General features: G+C 51.7%; 1 protein-coding gene across 2 annotated transcripts in view; it reads right to left on the reverse strand.

Annotated features, from left to right (window-relative positions):
- The window catches only part of Sgsm1 (small G protein signaling modulator 1), a 73,833-nt gene that overhangs the window by 13,690 nt on the left and 42,786 nt on the right, over nucleotides 1–17,357 (reverse strand). For both annotated transcript variants that reach the window (XM_076561187.1, XM_042267636.2), the window contains 6 exons: nucleotides 12,315–12,443; nucleotides 10,367–10,549; nucleotides 9,552–9,620; nucleotides 7,445–8,035; nucleotides 3,409–3,533; nucleotides 2,008–2,090 (listed from right to left, as the gene is read on the reverse strand). In XM_076561187.1, coding sequence (XP_076417302.1) covers nucleotides 2,008–2,090; nucleotides 3,409–3,533; nucleotides 7,445–8,035; nucleotides 9,552–9,620; nucleotides 10,367–10,549; nucleotides 12,315–12,443 — 1,180 coding nt within the window. The remainder of the gene's footprint in view (nucleotides 1–2,007; nucleotides 2,091–3,408; nucleotides 3,534–7,444; nucleotides 8,036–9,551; nucleotides 9,621–10,366; nucleotides 10,550–12,314; nucleotides 12,444–17,357) is intronic.

Consider the following 17,357-nt stretch of genomic DNA (forward strand, 5'->3'; position numbering starts at 1 on the left):
TACAGCAAAATAAAAATAAACAGAACCTCAGACATCAAAGGCTCTGAGAAGTCCTGCAGTGTAGAAACTTCAGTCATACTAGGCTGCACTTGAAACACTTGGTTCGTTTTTTCTAGTTTCTCTTACTAACTCTGGGGAGAATGGTGTTACTGGGAAGCTCCTTGAGGGCAATGGACAATGGGTCCCACGCAGGTTTAAAAAGGGTCAGGACAGATTACAGAAACTGTGGACGTCTTTATAGTCCGGCAGCCCATCACCCCTGGTGCCAGCACATCGCCTGGTCCACCTGTCAGGATTACGGTCACCCTGACGTATTGCTGACTTCCGTCTCTCACAGTGCCACGCCTCCACTGCTCTGACTCCTTTACACCTTCAACACCAGGACGACCTGGGAGACTTGTAAGCTTAACAAGTTTGGCTGCCAGCCTTGGTCCCCCATGGACCAGTTTTTGCTTACTGACCACAAGTAAACGGTCTCCAGAAGATTTCACATCAGTGATGCTGGTCTCATTTCTTGGCATCGACTGTCCCAGCAAAGTCACAAGCTGAAAGTTTTCTTCTAGGAGTTTTTTACCACTTTGGTTCTTTCTGGGATCAAGTTCAAGTGAGTTTCTCGTGTGTGGCGCGTGAGGCAGGGGTCTTCCGTCTTTTGCACGTGTGTTTCCTGTCACGGCAGCAGCTGGTACCTTGAAAGGACTGAGCTCGTGGAGTTGAACTGACTCTGAAATCTACTCAGTCAGCAGTGTCGACTGCGAACGCTCCTTTCTGGACTCCGGGCTTGCAGGTCTTGGTGGAGGCACCAAAGCGCTCTCTCTCTCTCTCTCTCTCTCTCTCTCTCTCTCTCTGTCTCTGTGTGTGTGTGTGTGTGTGTGTGTGTGTGTGTGTGTGTGTATGTGAGTGTGTGTGTTCTCTCCTTTCACCCTGTGAGTCCCCAGGGATCAAACTCAGGTCAATGCCTTTACCCACTGAGCCATCCTGCCACTGCAGTCGGGCATTTTGACAGGGCTTTCCTGAGTCCGTACACGGTACAGAGGACAATGCTCCTCACCAACGCCAACACGAAGCCTTCCAGCTGTGATGGGAGATGTCCTCCACCCTTTATGTTTCCTCCCCTTTGACCAACAATGTTTTGTGGTGTTCGATATTGTAAGATATATAAGCCACGCCCTTCAGAGGCATTGGAGACACTTCTTCAGGAGGCGTGACACATGGACTCATCTTAACTTCACCTTGGGATTGTTCAGCTCAGCTGTGTAGAAACAGTATTTCTGCTTACATTCTACAGCCCCAACGGACCCACGTGTTCTGTTTTCTTATTCTTTGGATTTTCATCCTAAATCATCCAGGACCAGGACCCATCGTGGATAATTTTAATTACGTTCCAGTTCTTCCCTTTTTTTTTTTTTCCTTTTAAATTTTGAGACAAGGCCTCATGTAGCCCATGCTTGTCTTAAATTCACCTCGGTCAAGGATGAGTTTGAGTCTCTCATCCTCTTGCCTCTACCTCCCGAGGGCTGGGACCACAGGCATGGCTACCACACCCTGCCCGGCTTTTATGGTCAGGTGCTAGCTTATACGGATGGATGCTTAGACACTGAACTGCCCTTGCGGTTCTGGGATAAACCCTGCTTGGGCATGCTGTATAAATCTTTGTATCTTGTTGAACTGAGTTTGTTGATTATCTTCCTCCTCCTCCTCCTCCTCCTCCTCCCCCCCCCTCCTCCTCCTCCTCCTCAGAGCTTGTGATCTTACACTGTTTGGTAGAGCTCATACCAGGGACCCTAGCCATCTGGGCCAGGCTTTTCTTTGTGCTTATTCACGGTCAAGCATTGCCTGAGAACAGCCAGCTGGGCCTCAGTGTGGTGCACTGTGGGACACAAGGATGTCTCGTGCTACTACTGGGTTTGGGATGCGTTCACCAGGCTGTGCACCTGTCCTGACCCAGTCCACGGAGACACAGGGGAGGCTGAACCTTCCTCTCCTGTAGGGCAGGAGGGATACACTCACCATCATCCAGGATGACCAGCAGCGGGGCCAGAAGGTCACACATGCCCTGGACATAGCCAATCTCAATGTGCTGCCAGATGTAGCTGCAGGAGAAACAGGGCACAAGGAGGTCACCACAGCCTGCATCCCCACGCAGCCTGCATCCCCACGCAGCCTGCCCCCTCCCAGACTGCATCCCCACGCAGCCTGCACCCCCACGCAGCATGCATCCCCACACAGCATGCATCCCCACATAGCCTGCATCCCCACACAGCATGCATCCTCACGCAGCATGCATCCCCACACAGCCTGCCCCCTCACAGCCTGCTTTTCCAAACCCTCCCTGTCCTTTCTCCCATCTGGTCCTCCATCCCTCAGCCTGATGCCCACCCTCAGTGTTACCACACACCCTAGGTGCAGCCCACAGGGTAACCCTGTCCACGAGGGCCTCGCAGAGCACAGGGCTCTGCAAGTGCCCCGCCACCCCGGGGTGCCGCATGGGTGCATGAGTTCAGTATCTTCAACTCCTCCTCCAGCCTCACACATCCCCTTCCAGCGCCTCTTCTCTGGCTACGTGGAGGTATTCACTTTGCACAAATAACTGACTCATTAAAGTCTCTAGGGATTTGCCCTACCGGTTCCCTCTGGTGCCAGGAATTTGGATCAGTCCCTGCGAATAATAGCTTTGACCGGTTGGGCCTGGACAAACCTCCTCAGCCTTGTATGCACCTTGAATCTTTACATCTTAAAATGACCACGTGAAGTGAGTCTCAGGTGAGGAGACCAAGGCACAGAGTGTCAAAGGACACATCCAAAGTCAGTGCGATAGTTCTGTCACGTTGGGAAAGGAGTCTTAGTAGAGGGTCGTCTACATCATGGTGGCTGTGGACCTGTCTAGTGGAGGGCAGGCAACTGTCTTGGTTATACATTAATCGATACAGGAAGACCCAGCCCACTGTAGGTGGTGCCATTCCTCAGGCAGGGGATCCTGGACCCTGTTAGTGTAGAAGGAGCTGGGCACCAAGAAGCATGAGTGCTTCTGTTCCCTCTCTGATCCTGACTTTGGATTTGTCCTATATTATTACTGGTACTATGACTAAAATAAAACTCCAGATCAGTATCAGCCACAGGAGGCAAAGCTTCAGCTGGATTTCTACAGCCCCCACTTTCCCCACATCATCCACCCTTATCCCCCTTCTCTTCTGTCTTCTCATCCCCCATCCTCCATCACACCCATCACCCCATCTCTCACACATCCCTCTCATCCTCCCATCCCTCCTTCTTCTCATCCCCATTCCCTCCATCAGCCCTCCTTCCCTTTCCCTATATCTTGCCTCGCCTATCTCCCAATCTCATCTCCATTCCTGGGCTGACCTCCCTCCTCCTCCCCCTTTCCTCTCTCTCCCCTTCCCCCCCCCCCACCTGCACATGATGTTCCTCAGCTTCTCCAGGTTGGTGGCTGTGAAGTACCAGTAGCTGCGGTCACACCTCTGCACGTCTTTCTCAATGCGGTGCAGGTTCACCGTGTACAGGTCCAGTAGCTCCGGCTGTGGGCGGGAGGAGGAAGAAGGGGACGCTGACCCCAAGAACTGCCCCCAGCCCCCACCTCCCACAGCTCACTCCAGAGTTTGATTTCTTTCTTTGTTTTCTGGGAAAGCTATTTTCACTTCGCATGACGAAGAAGTACTCTTGTGAGACTGGGGTCTCGTGATGTAGCCCAGGCTGGCCTTGAACTCATAGTCCTCCTGCCTCAGTGCCTAGAGTGCTGGGATTGCAGGCAGACATATGTGCTCTTGTGAGCACATGTACATTTGCACGCGAGTTCACACACAGCTGCAGCAGAGACAGAATATTAAATATTTTTCATACATTTAAAAGTGACACAAAGCTGTCACCTTGGTGCTCAGGAGGCTGAGGCAGGAGGATGGCTGTAAGTTAGAAGCCGAGTTACAGAGTGAACTCAAGCCCAGCCTGGGCTGCATCATGAGCCTCTGTCTAAGAAATGAAATAAAATGAAAACACAGAGACTAGAGACAGGAGCCAGAGTTCTCAGAGTCCAGCGGTGACCTCACAGCACGTTTGGGAAAAAAGTAAGTGACATTAAAAATGCATTCGACTCACATCAGGCACACAGATCAAAATTAGACATTTTTGGTTGCACTGAAGATCAAACCCCAAACCCTGCACATGCCAGGCAGGTCATGAGCTCCATTTCCAGCTCCAATAGGAGACCCTGAGGAAGGCGAGCCTCTAAGATGAAAGTGAGGAGCTTGTGAGGTGTCCCTGACAAAGATCCAGCCAGAGGTGGAGAGCAGATATGGAGAAGCAGCAACCACAGCTTGAGGAGTAGGTGGAATCTTCCAGAACTGACTGAGGACACAACTTTTACAGTCACAAGGTCCAACAAAATAAAGAGAGGCTTCCACCAGAAACAGGGGCTCACAGTGACAAAGTGAGACCCTTACACACACAGGCACGTGTGGGTGTGTCTCTGTGTCTCTCTCTGTGTGTGTATGTGTTATGTGCCTGTGTGTGTGTCTATATGTGTATGTCTTTGTGTGATTGTGCCCGTCTGTGTGTGTTTGTGTTTCTGTGTCTGTGTGTGCCTATGTGTGTGTACATGTGTCTGTCTGTATGTGTGTGTATGTCTGTAGTGTGAATGTGTATGTCTATGTCTGTGTGTGTATGAGTGTGTTTGTCTGTGTGTGTGTGTGGCATGAGTGTGTGTCTGTGTGTATCTGTGTGTGTCTGTGTGTATGCAGTAAGTATGAGTGTGTGTTTAACTGGGAATCGAACCCAGGGCCTTGTGCATGGTAGGCGAGTGCTCTGCCACTGAGCTACATCCTCCATCCTGGTTTTTACTTGTTTGTTGATTTTGTTACTGTTTGTTCTAAGATGGGGTCTGTGTAGCCCTGGCTGACCTGGAATCACTCTGTAGACCAGGCTAGTCTTGAACTCACAGATTCTCCTGCCTCTGCCTCCTGAGTGCTGGAATTAAATGTGTGCCACTGTGCCTGGTCCATCTAGCTTTGATAATGATGGTGACAATGATGGTGATGATGATGATGATGATGATGATGGTGATGATGGCTGTGGTGATGATGATGATGATGATGATGGTGATGATGGTGATGATGATGGTGGTGATGATGATGATGATGGTGATGATGATGGTGGTGATGGTGATGATGGTGGTGGTGATGGTGATGATGATGGTGATGATGATGGTTGCTGTGGATGATTGATTGATAAACACTGATTGGCAGTAGCTAGGCAGGAAGTATAGGTGGGACTAGCAGAGAGGAGAAGTGAGAGAACAGGAAGGCAGAGGGGAGGAGATGCCAGCCTGCCATCCAGGTAGCAGCATGTAAAGGCAGCAGGTAAAGCCATGGAACATGTGGCGACATACAGATTAACAGAAATGGACTGAGTATAACAGCTAGACAATGGTAGGCCTGAGCTAATGGCTGAGCAGTTTAAATAATATAAGAGTTGGTGTATTTATTTTATAAGTGGGCTACGTGACTGCGGGACCCAGAGAGAAAAACACTAGCTACAGATGGTGGTGATGGTAATGATGGTGACAATGGTGATGATGATGATGGTGATGATGATGATGGTGGTGGTGGTGATGGTGGTGGTGATGATGATGATGATGATGGTTTTGGTGGTGATGATGATGAGTCCTTGGAATGGAATCTGGGTCCCTTGCCTACAGAATTTACTGGCTGGGCTATGCCCTCAGCCCCTAAAAGAGAATCTTAGAAACTGCTGAAAGAGAGAAAAACCATCTTTAAATGGGCGACAAGGGAGCTACAGCCACCGCCCCACACTGCAGGCAGCAATCATACTGCATACGCTAGCATGCATACATACAGATCTGAATGTCAAGTTTAAAGTCGGATTTCTATAGAATCCATTCACACCATTGTGAAGTTGAAAACCATGAGTTGAACCATTGTACACCAGGGACCATATGTGCTGAGCAGCCATGGCGGCCGCGTGGCCCTGGACTCAGGAAAGGGATATGTGTCAGACTGAGGGAAGGAAAGTCACTCAGGATGAACATGCATGGGGGATCTTCCTAAAAGATTCCTCAGCTGCTGGTGAGGTGGCTGTAAAGGGCTTGTCTGGCAAGCGTGAGAACCCAAGTTCAGACCCCCAGCACCCATGAAGAAAGCCAGGCCAGAGCTGGGTGGTGGTGGCGCACGCCTTTAATCCCAGCACTTGGGAGGCAGAGGCAGGCAGATCTCTGTGAGTTCGAGGCCAGCCTCGTCTACAGAGCGAGAATCAGGACAGGCACCAAAACTACACAGAGAAACCTCGTATCAAAGAAAAAAAAAAAAAAGCCAGGCCTGGGGCTTACACTTGCTACCCCAAAGCTGAAGAAGAGGAGCCAGGAGGATCACTGGAGGGCCAGCCTGGCCGAATGGGTGAACTACAGCCCAGGGGGAGACACACTCAACATAAAAGGATGGTTCCTGATGAACTGCACCCAAGGTCCCCACACTCGATACCAAAAAACACAAACAAAGAAGGAACTTCGCAGAATAGGCAAGGTCCCAGCCCTGCAACCAGTGACATCAGATGGGATGAAAAGTAAAACACGTGGAAGTCACCATAGCGTGCACTCCGACAAAACAAGGTTGTAAACGAAGAACGAAGAAAAGACCCATAGGAGAGAAGGTACTGGGACCCTTTGTGTCCCACCCTTCTCCCAGCTTCCACACTAGTGATGCGTGTCCATCCAGAGCAACAGGTGTGACTCGTGGCTCGGTTTTCCTTCTCTCCACACTCACTCTGTCCTGTGACCTCCCTGCCCTTGCCCACTCTGCCACACAGCTGGCTTCAGCCAGTGATGTCAGTGAGCCGGACAGAGCAGAGGCTTAAAAATAGACGTCGGCCTGTCGGCTCTCTCTGCTTAGCATCTGCCTTGGCCATGAGCGCTAGCCCAGGCTGGCCCAGGTTAGCCCAGGTTAGCCTGCCAGAGGAGGAAACACAGACCAGCCCCTGACAGCCAACATCCTAACGAGCCACACCCTGCCCAGCTTGGGGGCAGAGCTTCCCAGCTGACCCACAGACTCGGAGGCCAAGGTAGGGCCCAGCGTTGGTTGGCGAAAGTTGGTTGGCTTTGGGTAACTGGTTGTTACACAGCGTGGATGAGGAAAGCTGATGACTGATACATCATGGTGGAAGTGTGGGTTTGCTTCTGAGCTAAGGTCTGTGAGGGCAGAGGTCGGCCTGGGCCAAGGTCATCTCAGGAGGCTCTGGGAGCAGCTAAGGAGCTGAGGCTCTGGGAGGGGACTTGTCCCACAGCCAGGAGAAGGGACGGAACCAGACTTCCCGGCCCCCAGCTCAGCGGCCCTGCCTGTTTCCACACTGACTCTCTATGACGGGGAGAAGGAAACAAGCCAGGGCCAGTCTCACCCTCCTCGGGGAAAGACCCCCTGCGACTTACAGAGTAGGTGACGCCGCTGGAAGACACGGGTGACGCCTCGTTGTTGGCAGAGGAGGTCACGGCCAGAGAAGCCAGGGCCGGGAAGAGGCTCTCCATCTCAGGCTCCTCCGAGAGGTTGTCCTCGCTGTCAGCCCGGCCGTGCTTGTCCGTCTCGCTGGGCCAGCCCTCCGCGGTCATGGCCCCGTCCTTCTCAGGCAGGGCCACGTCCAGGCTGCCCGGGATGGACATGAACTCCTCCATGCTCTCGTTGGCGAGGAGGTCGCTCTCGAGACTGTCTTGCACGGCCAGCTCCTCCCGAGGGGCCTCGTCCCGGGACGTGGTGGCTTCGCTGCTCTGGCCGTCTTCCACACTGCTGTCCCCAGGTCGGAACGCAGCGGGGAGGCTGCGCTGGGCATCCAGAACACTGTCTTCGGTGCTGAGACTGGGCTCCGAGTGCTCGGAGAGGCCGGAGGAGAAGTTGTGGGAAGAAGGGTGTCCAGAGTCTGGGGAGCAAGTGCCATTTGCCGGGTTCCCGTTGGGGACTTTGGGTTGTTTCTCCTCTGACCTGCCTTCCACCTCTGTCTGCTCCACCTCATCCACAGACTCAAATACCTGAGGGAAAGGGACACACAGGTCAGGATGTGCACGGCAGCACAGTTTACAGCAGCAACTTAATACCCAGCCACAGGGCATATTTCAGTATGGAGTTTGCATGTAGTGGAATAGCACGCAGTCAGGAAAAAGGCAGTTTGTTCTTCTTGATGACAAGTAGAGTCCAAGTGCTGAGATTATATCGGCAATTCGGCTGGCCACAGCTACCTCTGAGGAGGGCAATGAGGGACATGAAGTTTGGGGAGAAAGTGGTTTTTCACCATACAGATTTCTAACACTGAGATTCATTTGTGGCTCTCTGTGTCCTTCAGCTGTAGCCCTCAAGGTCACAGTAAAGATCAGGTTCCAAAGCCTCACACTGTTTCTCTGTGTCGCCACCGTCAGCTTCAGTTCACTGGGTCCAGTTCTGCTTTTTTGTGTGCAGTGCTGGAACCTCTCGACCTCTCATAGGCTAGGTACAAACACACACACACACACACACACACACACACACACACACACACACACACACACTTTTCTACCCAAAAGGTGACATTTTGTGCATGTTTTTATACTTTTCACTTGAAAATAGCCATTTTATTTTTTTTATTTATGTGTCTATGTGTATATGCCCACATGAGTGCAGGTGCCCTTGGAGTCCAGAAGAGGGCGCCAGATCTCCTGGGGTTACACCTGGTTGTGAGACATCTCACATAGGTGCTGGGAACTGAACCTGGGTCCTCTGCAAGAACAGTTCACGCTCTTCACCACTGAGCTGTCTCTCCAGCCTGCTTTGTGCTTTTCTTTTTGTTTGATGAGGCTCCAGATGGAGCAAACCTTTATGAGTGACACCAAAAGCTGTTGAAAAATACACCTGCTGGCATTTATGTGGGGTTTTAAGAACTACAAGTCTTACTGTACATTAGGTATTTCTGTGTATGTAAAGGTATTCAGAAGGTTCGGGAAGGCCATGCAGGGGACGGATTTATAGCACTGCTTCAAGGGAGGACAGAGTTGAAGGAGACAGAAACAAAGTGTAGGCGTGGGGTGTGATGTTTTACAGGAGAGCAGCCTTGTGTTCAGCCTTTGAATTCACAGAGGCTGGGTCCAAGATTCAACCAATGCTGAGTGAACCCTCCCCCCCCAAGCCACTGCACCTGCACAGACTGGGCTCAAGCACTTGTCCATCCGTCCTTCCTAATGGCACAGCCTGATGGCTATTTCCATGCACTTTGCACTGCTCTTGTGAACGACCTGAAGAATGCAGTGTCATGTGCACACATTTGTCACTTTACACAAAGAACGTGGATCCTGGCATGCTGACGTCTGCCGAGGCTGCATCCTATCACTGTGGATTTCAAGGAGGCTGCGATTGCTTGTGCTACTTAAGAGAGTCCACGTCCAAGACTAGCCATAAAAAGCCCAAAATGTCAAAGTGGCTGGAAAATGACGGACATCCAGTCCCTTCAACCCCAGGTGGGAGGGCGGGGCTTGGTGATGGGGCGGGGCACGAGGGGGCGGGGCCTCTGAAAGTCACCTGGGTGCTGCTGCTGGAGTCGCTCTGCAGTCGGAGGTTCTGGCGGCCTGAGCTGCAGCTTTGGGAGGACTGGGAGGGACAAGAACCAGAGAAACCAAGATGGAAGGTCACACGGGGGTGCTGCTGGGTTGGGAGCCAGGAAGCCTGTTTCCATCCTTTCTCCAGACTGGGACAAGCCCCCTCCCAGAGCCTCAGCTCCCTACCTGTCCCCTGGAGCCTCCTCAGAGGTGACCTCGGCCTCTGGGTCCCACCCTCCAACTTCCACGTCAGAGCACCCCACCTTTAACTTCTCTGTTGAACTTGAGAGCTCTGGCTAGGATTTACGTCCTTCCAGAGTAACAGGTGGGATTCGGGGCTCGGTTTTTCTGTCCTGTAACCTCCCTGGCCCTCCCTACTCTGATGCTAAGCTCTGCCATGCAGTCTGCTTCAGCCAGTTAGGCTGTTCAGCTAAAGTCTGTGCGAGAGCAGAGGTCGGCCTTAGCTACCAGAACATTCTGAGCATTCTTGAAAGTACTTGCACATAGTAGGGATACAGAAAACATTAGTTGAATATACGGAGGGCAGACGCTGCACTGGAATCTTGACACGCACTGTCTTCTTAGGGGCGTACCCACACCTCCACCATTCCCACTGTACGTACGCAGGAACCGAGCCCCAAGGAAATGTGCTGGCAAGAAACTCTGGGCGGGCTTGGAACCTAGATCTGATTCTGAAGTTCCCCCTTCGACCCCCCCCCAAAAGAGAGCTAAGGGCAAGGATGTCCCAAGGCTCGGTCCCCCTCCCACCGGCAGGCTCCCAGGCCAGCGGTCCGTTACCTCGTTGCTGATGGTGGAGTCCCGGTGCAGCATCCGGTGAAGGTGACTGTCCAGGCTAGCCCCTGAGGAGCACTTGGCCAGGGCAGCAGCATGGGACTCCCGCTCTCTCTGTCTCACGATCGCCTCGCAGCCCAGCCACTCCGACATGGTTTGTGCGTAGCAGGCGTGGATCTGCTCATCCACCTGTCAGGAGATGCATAAGGCCCCACGAGGTGCTGAGTTCCCCGGGCTGGGACCTGTCTACATTTGCGTAGTCAGCACCCAACAGGTATGAGCTGGGTGAGGTCCTGTGCTGAGGAGTACTATAGAGCAGCCTACCTCATCTCCGCTCTCCGTCTCTCCCTTTACTGACGCATCCACTCACACAACCATTCAAATGTTTGCGTGCTGTCTCTCTTCCCTCATTTATTAATTACTTAATCCATTTGCTCATTAGTTTCTTTGATAAGTACCCACAGTGTGCCAGGCACCAAGTCAGGCCTATAGATTACAAGATGAGCAAGATTTTGCTATCTGTCCACCCACCATCCTCTCATCCACAAATTCACCCACCAACCCATGTACCCATCCACCCACCCATCCATGGGTCCATCTCATCCATTCTCTCCCATCCATCCATCCACCCATCCTTCCACAGATCCATCTCATCCACTCTCTCCTGTCCATTCATCCACCCATCCATGGGTCCATCTCATCCACTCTCTCCCATCCATCCACCCACCCATCCTTCCACGGATCCATCTCACCCACTCACCTGTCCATCCACCCATCCATCCATAGGTCCATCTCATCCACTCTCTCCCATCCAAGCATCCACCCATCCATGGGTCCATCTCATCCACTCTCTCCCATCCATCCACCCATCCTTCCATGGGTCCGTCTCATCCACTCTCCTCCCGTCTATCCACCCACCCCTCCATCAGGTAAGGGCCACTCATAGACAGCTGGTGGCAATATCAGATGGAACAGTCTCTGCTGGCGTTTCTCATTTTCTTCAAGACTGAACATGCTTCCGTCACAGTGATGTCACTACCAGGCATTTCCCCAACACACAAAGCCTACACTGGATGTCAGTTGTAGTTAGCTATTACTGCCAAAAAATGTAAATAAAGATTCGTGGCATTGCCCAGCTACCAATCAGCCAGCTCAGAGTGAAGCTGTGGTAGATGTACACAGGCAAATTCAGCCACAAAAAGGAAACGGGTAATAATAGAACGTGGATCTAGAGATGTATACTGAATGAAAAGTCAATCCCTCAAAATTTCCATACTACATGATTCTGTTTATACAACCACCTGGATGAGAGAAAATTCTGGAAATGGAAGACCGGTGAGTAGGAGCCAGGGATTAAGGTGGGATGGAGGTGGGTGTGGCTACAGAAGGACAAGGTGAGGATTCTTAGGGCACCAGAAATGTACAAGTCTGCACACACGGGGAAATAAGTGCACATATGCACACACACACACACACACACACACACACACACACACACACACACAGGCAATTACAGGAGGATGGCGAGGCCTGAGTGAGGTAGGTACTATACCAGCATCAGCATTCTGTGACATCACAGATCTGCTGGGGTCACCAAGGGAGAAACTGAGTCAAGGTCACATAGGTCCCTGCAGTGCTTCCTACAAATATGTACAGGAGTCTATATGGCCTCAAAACAGGAGGCTGACTTATTTGAAGATTCCCTCGTGTCATATTTCCACCACACGGCTCTTTCCTCAGTGGTCCTGTCTCTTCCCTGTGTCTCCCACCAACACTGCAACAGGAAACCAGGACTCTGTAGTGGCCAGGTACACAGTACCCAGGTGCACAGTTCCCAGCTGCACAGTTCCCAGGTGCAGTGCCCAGCTGCACAGTGCCCAGGTGCACAGCACCCAACTCCACAGTACCCCACTCCACAGCACCCCGATCCTTTCATCGCCCTTGGGTGACTGACCTCCTTCCTCTCCATCTCCGTCATCCCGAACTGGTAGTGACCGAGGAGGAAGGGCCAGACCGCCCTGCGGATCTCGGGCTGGACACCCCCGAAGTAGATGAGCCGCAGCAGCTCCTGCTCCGGGTAAGTCTGTTGGGGAGGGTTGGAGGGCAGAAAGTCTGGTCAATGGAGAAGCCAGGGTGACCCGCAGCCCTCTAGTCTTGTTTCTGGGGTGAGATCCTGGGTGAATGAGCAAAGCCATGTCTTCTGTGTCTGGAGCAGCCCCCAGAATGCCTGTGATAATGACCTGGACCCTAGCTGGTGGGAGCTGGTGTGGCCTTGAAGAGCTGGAGCCCGGTGTAGGTCTTAGGTCACAGTGGAGGAATGGTAACTGAGCCCCACAGTAAGCCTTTCTCTTCTGCTCCTGCCATGTGTCCTGTGCTGCCATGTGTCCTGTGCTGACTGGGGCCCATGGCAGCAGGGCCCATCAGACTTAAATCTCTACAACTGTGAGCCAAGATAAACTGTTTTTCTTTATGAGCTGCCCAGTCTGGGAACTTGCTACAGTAACACAGATGATATGGCACAGGACTGTGTAATTAGCTCTGACTATCACAGGGGGAGCTAAGCTGGACCACTTAAATTACCCACCCATGGGGGCATGGGTGTGGGGGCCCACACGGGGAGTTGTCAGGACAGCCGGTACAGGTACGAGGACTGGGGGGAGGGGAGGCCAGAGTGTGAGGTGCAATGGAAAACAAAGACGTGGCTGTGTCCAGGCCGAGCCTGTTTTTATGGGATGACAGGTGAAGCTGTGCACTGGGACCCCAGCACTCAGAGCAGAAGGTCAAGTCAGGTGGTCAAGGTCGTCTCCAGCTACATAGAGAGTTTAGACCAACCAACATGAGACCTCATCTAAAATCAATTAAAATAAATAAAGAACCCATAAACCAACAAGAGAAGGAAGAGGGAGGGAGAGAAGGAAGAAAGGGGGCAGGAGGAGGGGGCATGCGCCCAAGGCAGCACCTAATGAACTAGTGTTTCCATTTGATGCTCAGACGCAATCTCATCTCGAGTCAGCTTGAAGAAAATTACTCTAAAGGGAAATAATGCAAAGTGAACATTTCCAGCCGCCTCTGCTCACACCAACAGCTTTCTGCACAGGAGGGGCTTGTGAGGCTTCCTGTAGTGCCGGCTTGGCTCTGTTACTTCAAGAAAAATCACCGCAAGCTTTGCAGATACAGTGTAGCCTTGGGCTGCCCAGGGAACTCTGACCACCCAGGTAGATACTGCCAGAGCGGTTAGAAATCAGAAAATGGGTTGCGGCAAGAATGCAAAGTCTTCAGAAATGACTTCCTTTCTTTAAGGTGTGTGTGTGTCGGGGGAGGCTCCCAGGAGTGCCATCTGTACCTTGACTTCTTTATTTCCTTTGTTTTTACTTTATGTGCATGGGTGTTTTGCCTGAATAGAAGTGCACGGTGTGCATGCAATGCCTGCAGAGTCCAGAAGAGGGCGTGGGATCCCTGGAGCTGGAGTTATAGACAGTTGTGAGCTGCCATGCAGGTGCTGGGAATCGAACCCAGGTCCTCTGGAAGAGCACCCGGTGCTTTCAATGGTTCAGCCATCTCTCTGGCCCCATGGCTTTTCTTTATAGGAGTTATAAAACGACTCATCCCCAGGCTTCTCGTTTCTTGTTGAGGAAATCGCAGTAGCTGGGACGCTCTAGGAGTTTGTGAGTTCCGCTGTTCGTTGGTTGGTAGACACGCGTTCGTAGTAATTGCACGCTATCTTCCATGCCTCTGCCTGCGGGGTCTGTGGTGACGTCTCCTCTTTGACTTCCGACTGCGGTCATCTAACGTGCCCTCCTCACACACTTGTGGTTCTGATTAGGAAGGCATTTCCCAGCTTCCCTGGTCTTTCCTGGGAGCCAGCTTCATTTCCATTTTTTTATCTCTATGCTTCTCTGACCTAATTCTGCGTTTGACCCCTCTCCATCCCCCTCCTGTCCTCTGTTCATTCAGGTTCAGTTTGCTGCCCCCCCCCCAACCTTAAGATGGAAGGTTATTGATTTGACATCTTTTTTCATTTTACTTTATAGGTTAAAAAACAAAAAACAAAAAACAACCTGGTCCTTTGTATGTACGTATCTTATGTATACGTGTGAGTACCTCAGAGACAGTGAGTGGCAGGTCCTCTGGGACTGGAGCCACAGGCCATTGTGAGCTGTCTGCTGTGGGTGCTGGGAACCAAACTTGGTCCCTCTCCGCGCTCTTAACCACAGAGCCATCTCTCCAGCCCCTGGACCGCTGCAGTACGATGCTATGCTACACGTCAACATTTATTGTTTGATCTACGGTCTCGGCTCCTGTCCCCTGCAAACGCCACAACTGCAATTATTTGCTGCCATAGAAAGAGATGAGATGATAAAGCAAACAGGAAATCCTGTTCCTGGGCTCCTGGATCCACTAGACTCCATTTCCCAGCCCCCTTTGCAGTTAGGTGTGGTCATGTGACAGTTTCGGGCCAATGGATGTGAAAGGAACTATGGGCAGGGCAGGACAGGGGAGGAAGTCGGTGGGTCCTCACAGGCTTCTCTGGAGACTGGATGCCAGGGATTGGCAGGTTCACAAGTCCTCAGGTGAAGGGCGATGCACACTCACTGACAGGGCTCCCAGGACTGTTCCGTGAGAAAGGAGCCCCGTGTTGCCTGGCAACAAGGTTGCGGGGACTGTTTGTTCCTGGGACTCGGTGTACCCAGCACAGGAAGGTGGCTAAGCCCTGAGAAAGGGGCCAGACCGTAGGAGGGTTGTTCACTGAAGTCTCTTTGGCTCATCAATTGTTTCACCCAATTTGACCTTAAACTGATGTCTCCCAAATTGGATCACGGAAGCACTCCCGGGACTTTAGGAACGTAGGCGTGGGCTCCTCTCCGGGAGATGCAGAGCTGGAGCTGAGTGGAGAAACCAGTCAGTCCCGCAGCTCCCCAGGAACCAGCAGGCTCACACTGTGGCCGTGGGAGGTTTCGAGAGTACTCTGGCTTATCTAATTTCAAGTTCTAATACACAGCAATCAGCTTCTAGGAAACCATTCTCTAAATCAAAATGCCAGCAGTATGGGAGGGCATGCATGTGCCAGGGTGCTGCTGTTCCTCTATGTACTACTGGAAATGAGTCTAAAAAGATCGAGAAGGAAGCCAGGCCTGGTGCAGGTCTGCAAACCCAACCCCGACACTATGGAGGCTGACAGAGGGGCGTTGTGAGTTCAAGACCAGACTTGCTATCTAGTGAGATTCGTGCCCCCCTCCCCCCCCATCTCAGGCAACAACAAATTAGCAGGAAGAGAGAGAGGGAGAGGAGGAGGGGGAGGGGGAGAGGGAGAGAGAGAGAGAGAGAGAGAGAGAGAGAGAGAGAGAGAGAGAGAGAGAGAGAGAGAGAGAGAATTCCTGTCAGTGGGAATTTAAATCAACTGTGGGCCACTCACAAAGTGTTGAATTCTGACTATTTCTTTGAGATCTGAAAGATGGGTCAGGAAATAAAGCTGCTCATTGAAAATGCAAACAGGATGTTAGCACAGTATAAAAGAAATCAACCTAGAGGCTAAGAGATGATTCAGCTGGTAAAGGCGCTTGCTGCGAAGCCTGGCAACCTGGTTTCCACACGGTAGAAGGGGAAAACTGACATCTGCAAGCCGTTGTCTTCTGACCCCCATGTGCACACTGTAGCCTTTGCAGACCCCCAACACACATAAAAAATAAATATTTAAAAAATTAAAAAATATATAGCTAAGGTAAATACAAATACTAAGCTATGGCTATCTGAATATTACAATATCATATATATATATATTTCAATGACTATAGTTACAGATGAGATCAAAGATAATAAGACCTATATAATATGCAGTTAGGCATAAATGTATCTTTATATATCAGTAGATGTGTAGATTAAAAAATCTTGATGATTTATATGTGTTTGTTTGTTTGTTTGTTTGTTTGTTTGTTTGAGACAGGGTCTCACTATGCAGCCCTGGCTGTGCTAGAGTTCGCTTTGTAGACCAGGCTGGACTTGAACTCACAGAGATCTGCCTGCTTCTGGGATTAAAAGTGTGTGCCACCATGCCTGGCTTTGACTTGTATGTCTTAAAGTGTTCTGTGGGTCAGATCTGTGTGTACATCTACAGGTTCTATGGGTAAACTCTAGGATCGCCGTGGGTGCTGTGGCTGGTTTTGATTGAGAGAGTCTAGGAGAGAAGCCCCTCCCAGCTCTGGTCACGCCTCTGGGGGATTAGCTCAATCATGTTAATTAGTGTGGGGAGACCTATTTTAATGGTGGGCAGTGCCATTCCCTAGGCTGGGGATCCTGGATGGTGCAAATGGAGCAGGTGAGGTGAGCAGCAGCTTGCAGTCATCCTCCTCTGTTTCTTGACCGTGGATGAGATGGGACCAGCTGCCTCATGAACCTGTAGCCTCGACTTCCCCACTACGGTGGGACATATGTGGAACTGTGATTGAGAATAAACCCTTGCACCTTTAAGTTGCTTGTGCCAGGGTATTTTATGACAGCAACGGGAAGAGAAAGCCAGAGAGCTGCTACGTACCCACACAGCTTTGTAACTGTAGGGACAGAAACAAAGACAAGGGTACAGACAGACAGCACTGAGCAGATGCCCAGGCTGTAGCCTGAGGCAGGTGGACAGGGTTGGAGCAGGTGCCCAGGCTGTAGCCTGAGACAGGTGGACAGGGTTGGAGCAGGTGCCCAGGCTGTAGCCTGAGGCAGGTGGACAGGGTTGGAGCAGGTGCCCAGGCTGTAGCCTGAGGCAGGTGGACAGGGTTGGAGCAGGTGCCCAGGCTGTAGCCTGGGACAGATGGACAGGGTTGGAGCAGGTGCCCAGGCTGTAGCCTGAGACAGATGGACAGGGTTGGAGCAGGTACCCAGGCTGTAGCCTGGGACAGGTGGACAAGGTTGGAGCAGGTGCCCAGGCTGTAGCCTGGGACAGGTGGACAGGGTTGGAGCAGGTGCCTAGGCTGTAGCCTGAGACAGATGGACAGGGTTGGAGCAGATGCCC

This window comes from Peromyscus maniculatus, chromosome 23, assembly GCF_049852395.1.
Source record: "Peromyscus maniculatus bairdii isolate BWxNUB_F1_BW_parent chromosome 23, HU_Pman_BW_mat_3.1, whole genome shotgun sequence".
NCBI lineage: Eukaryota > Metazoa > Chordata > Mammalia > Rodentia > Cricetidae > Peromyscus > Peromyscus maniculatus.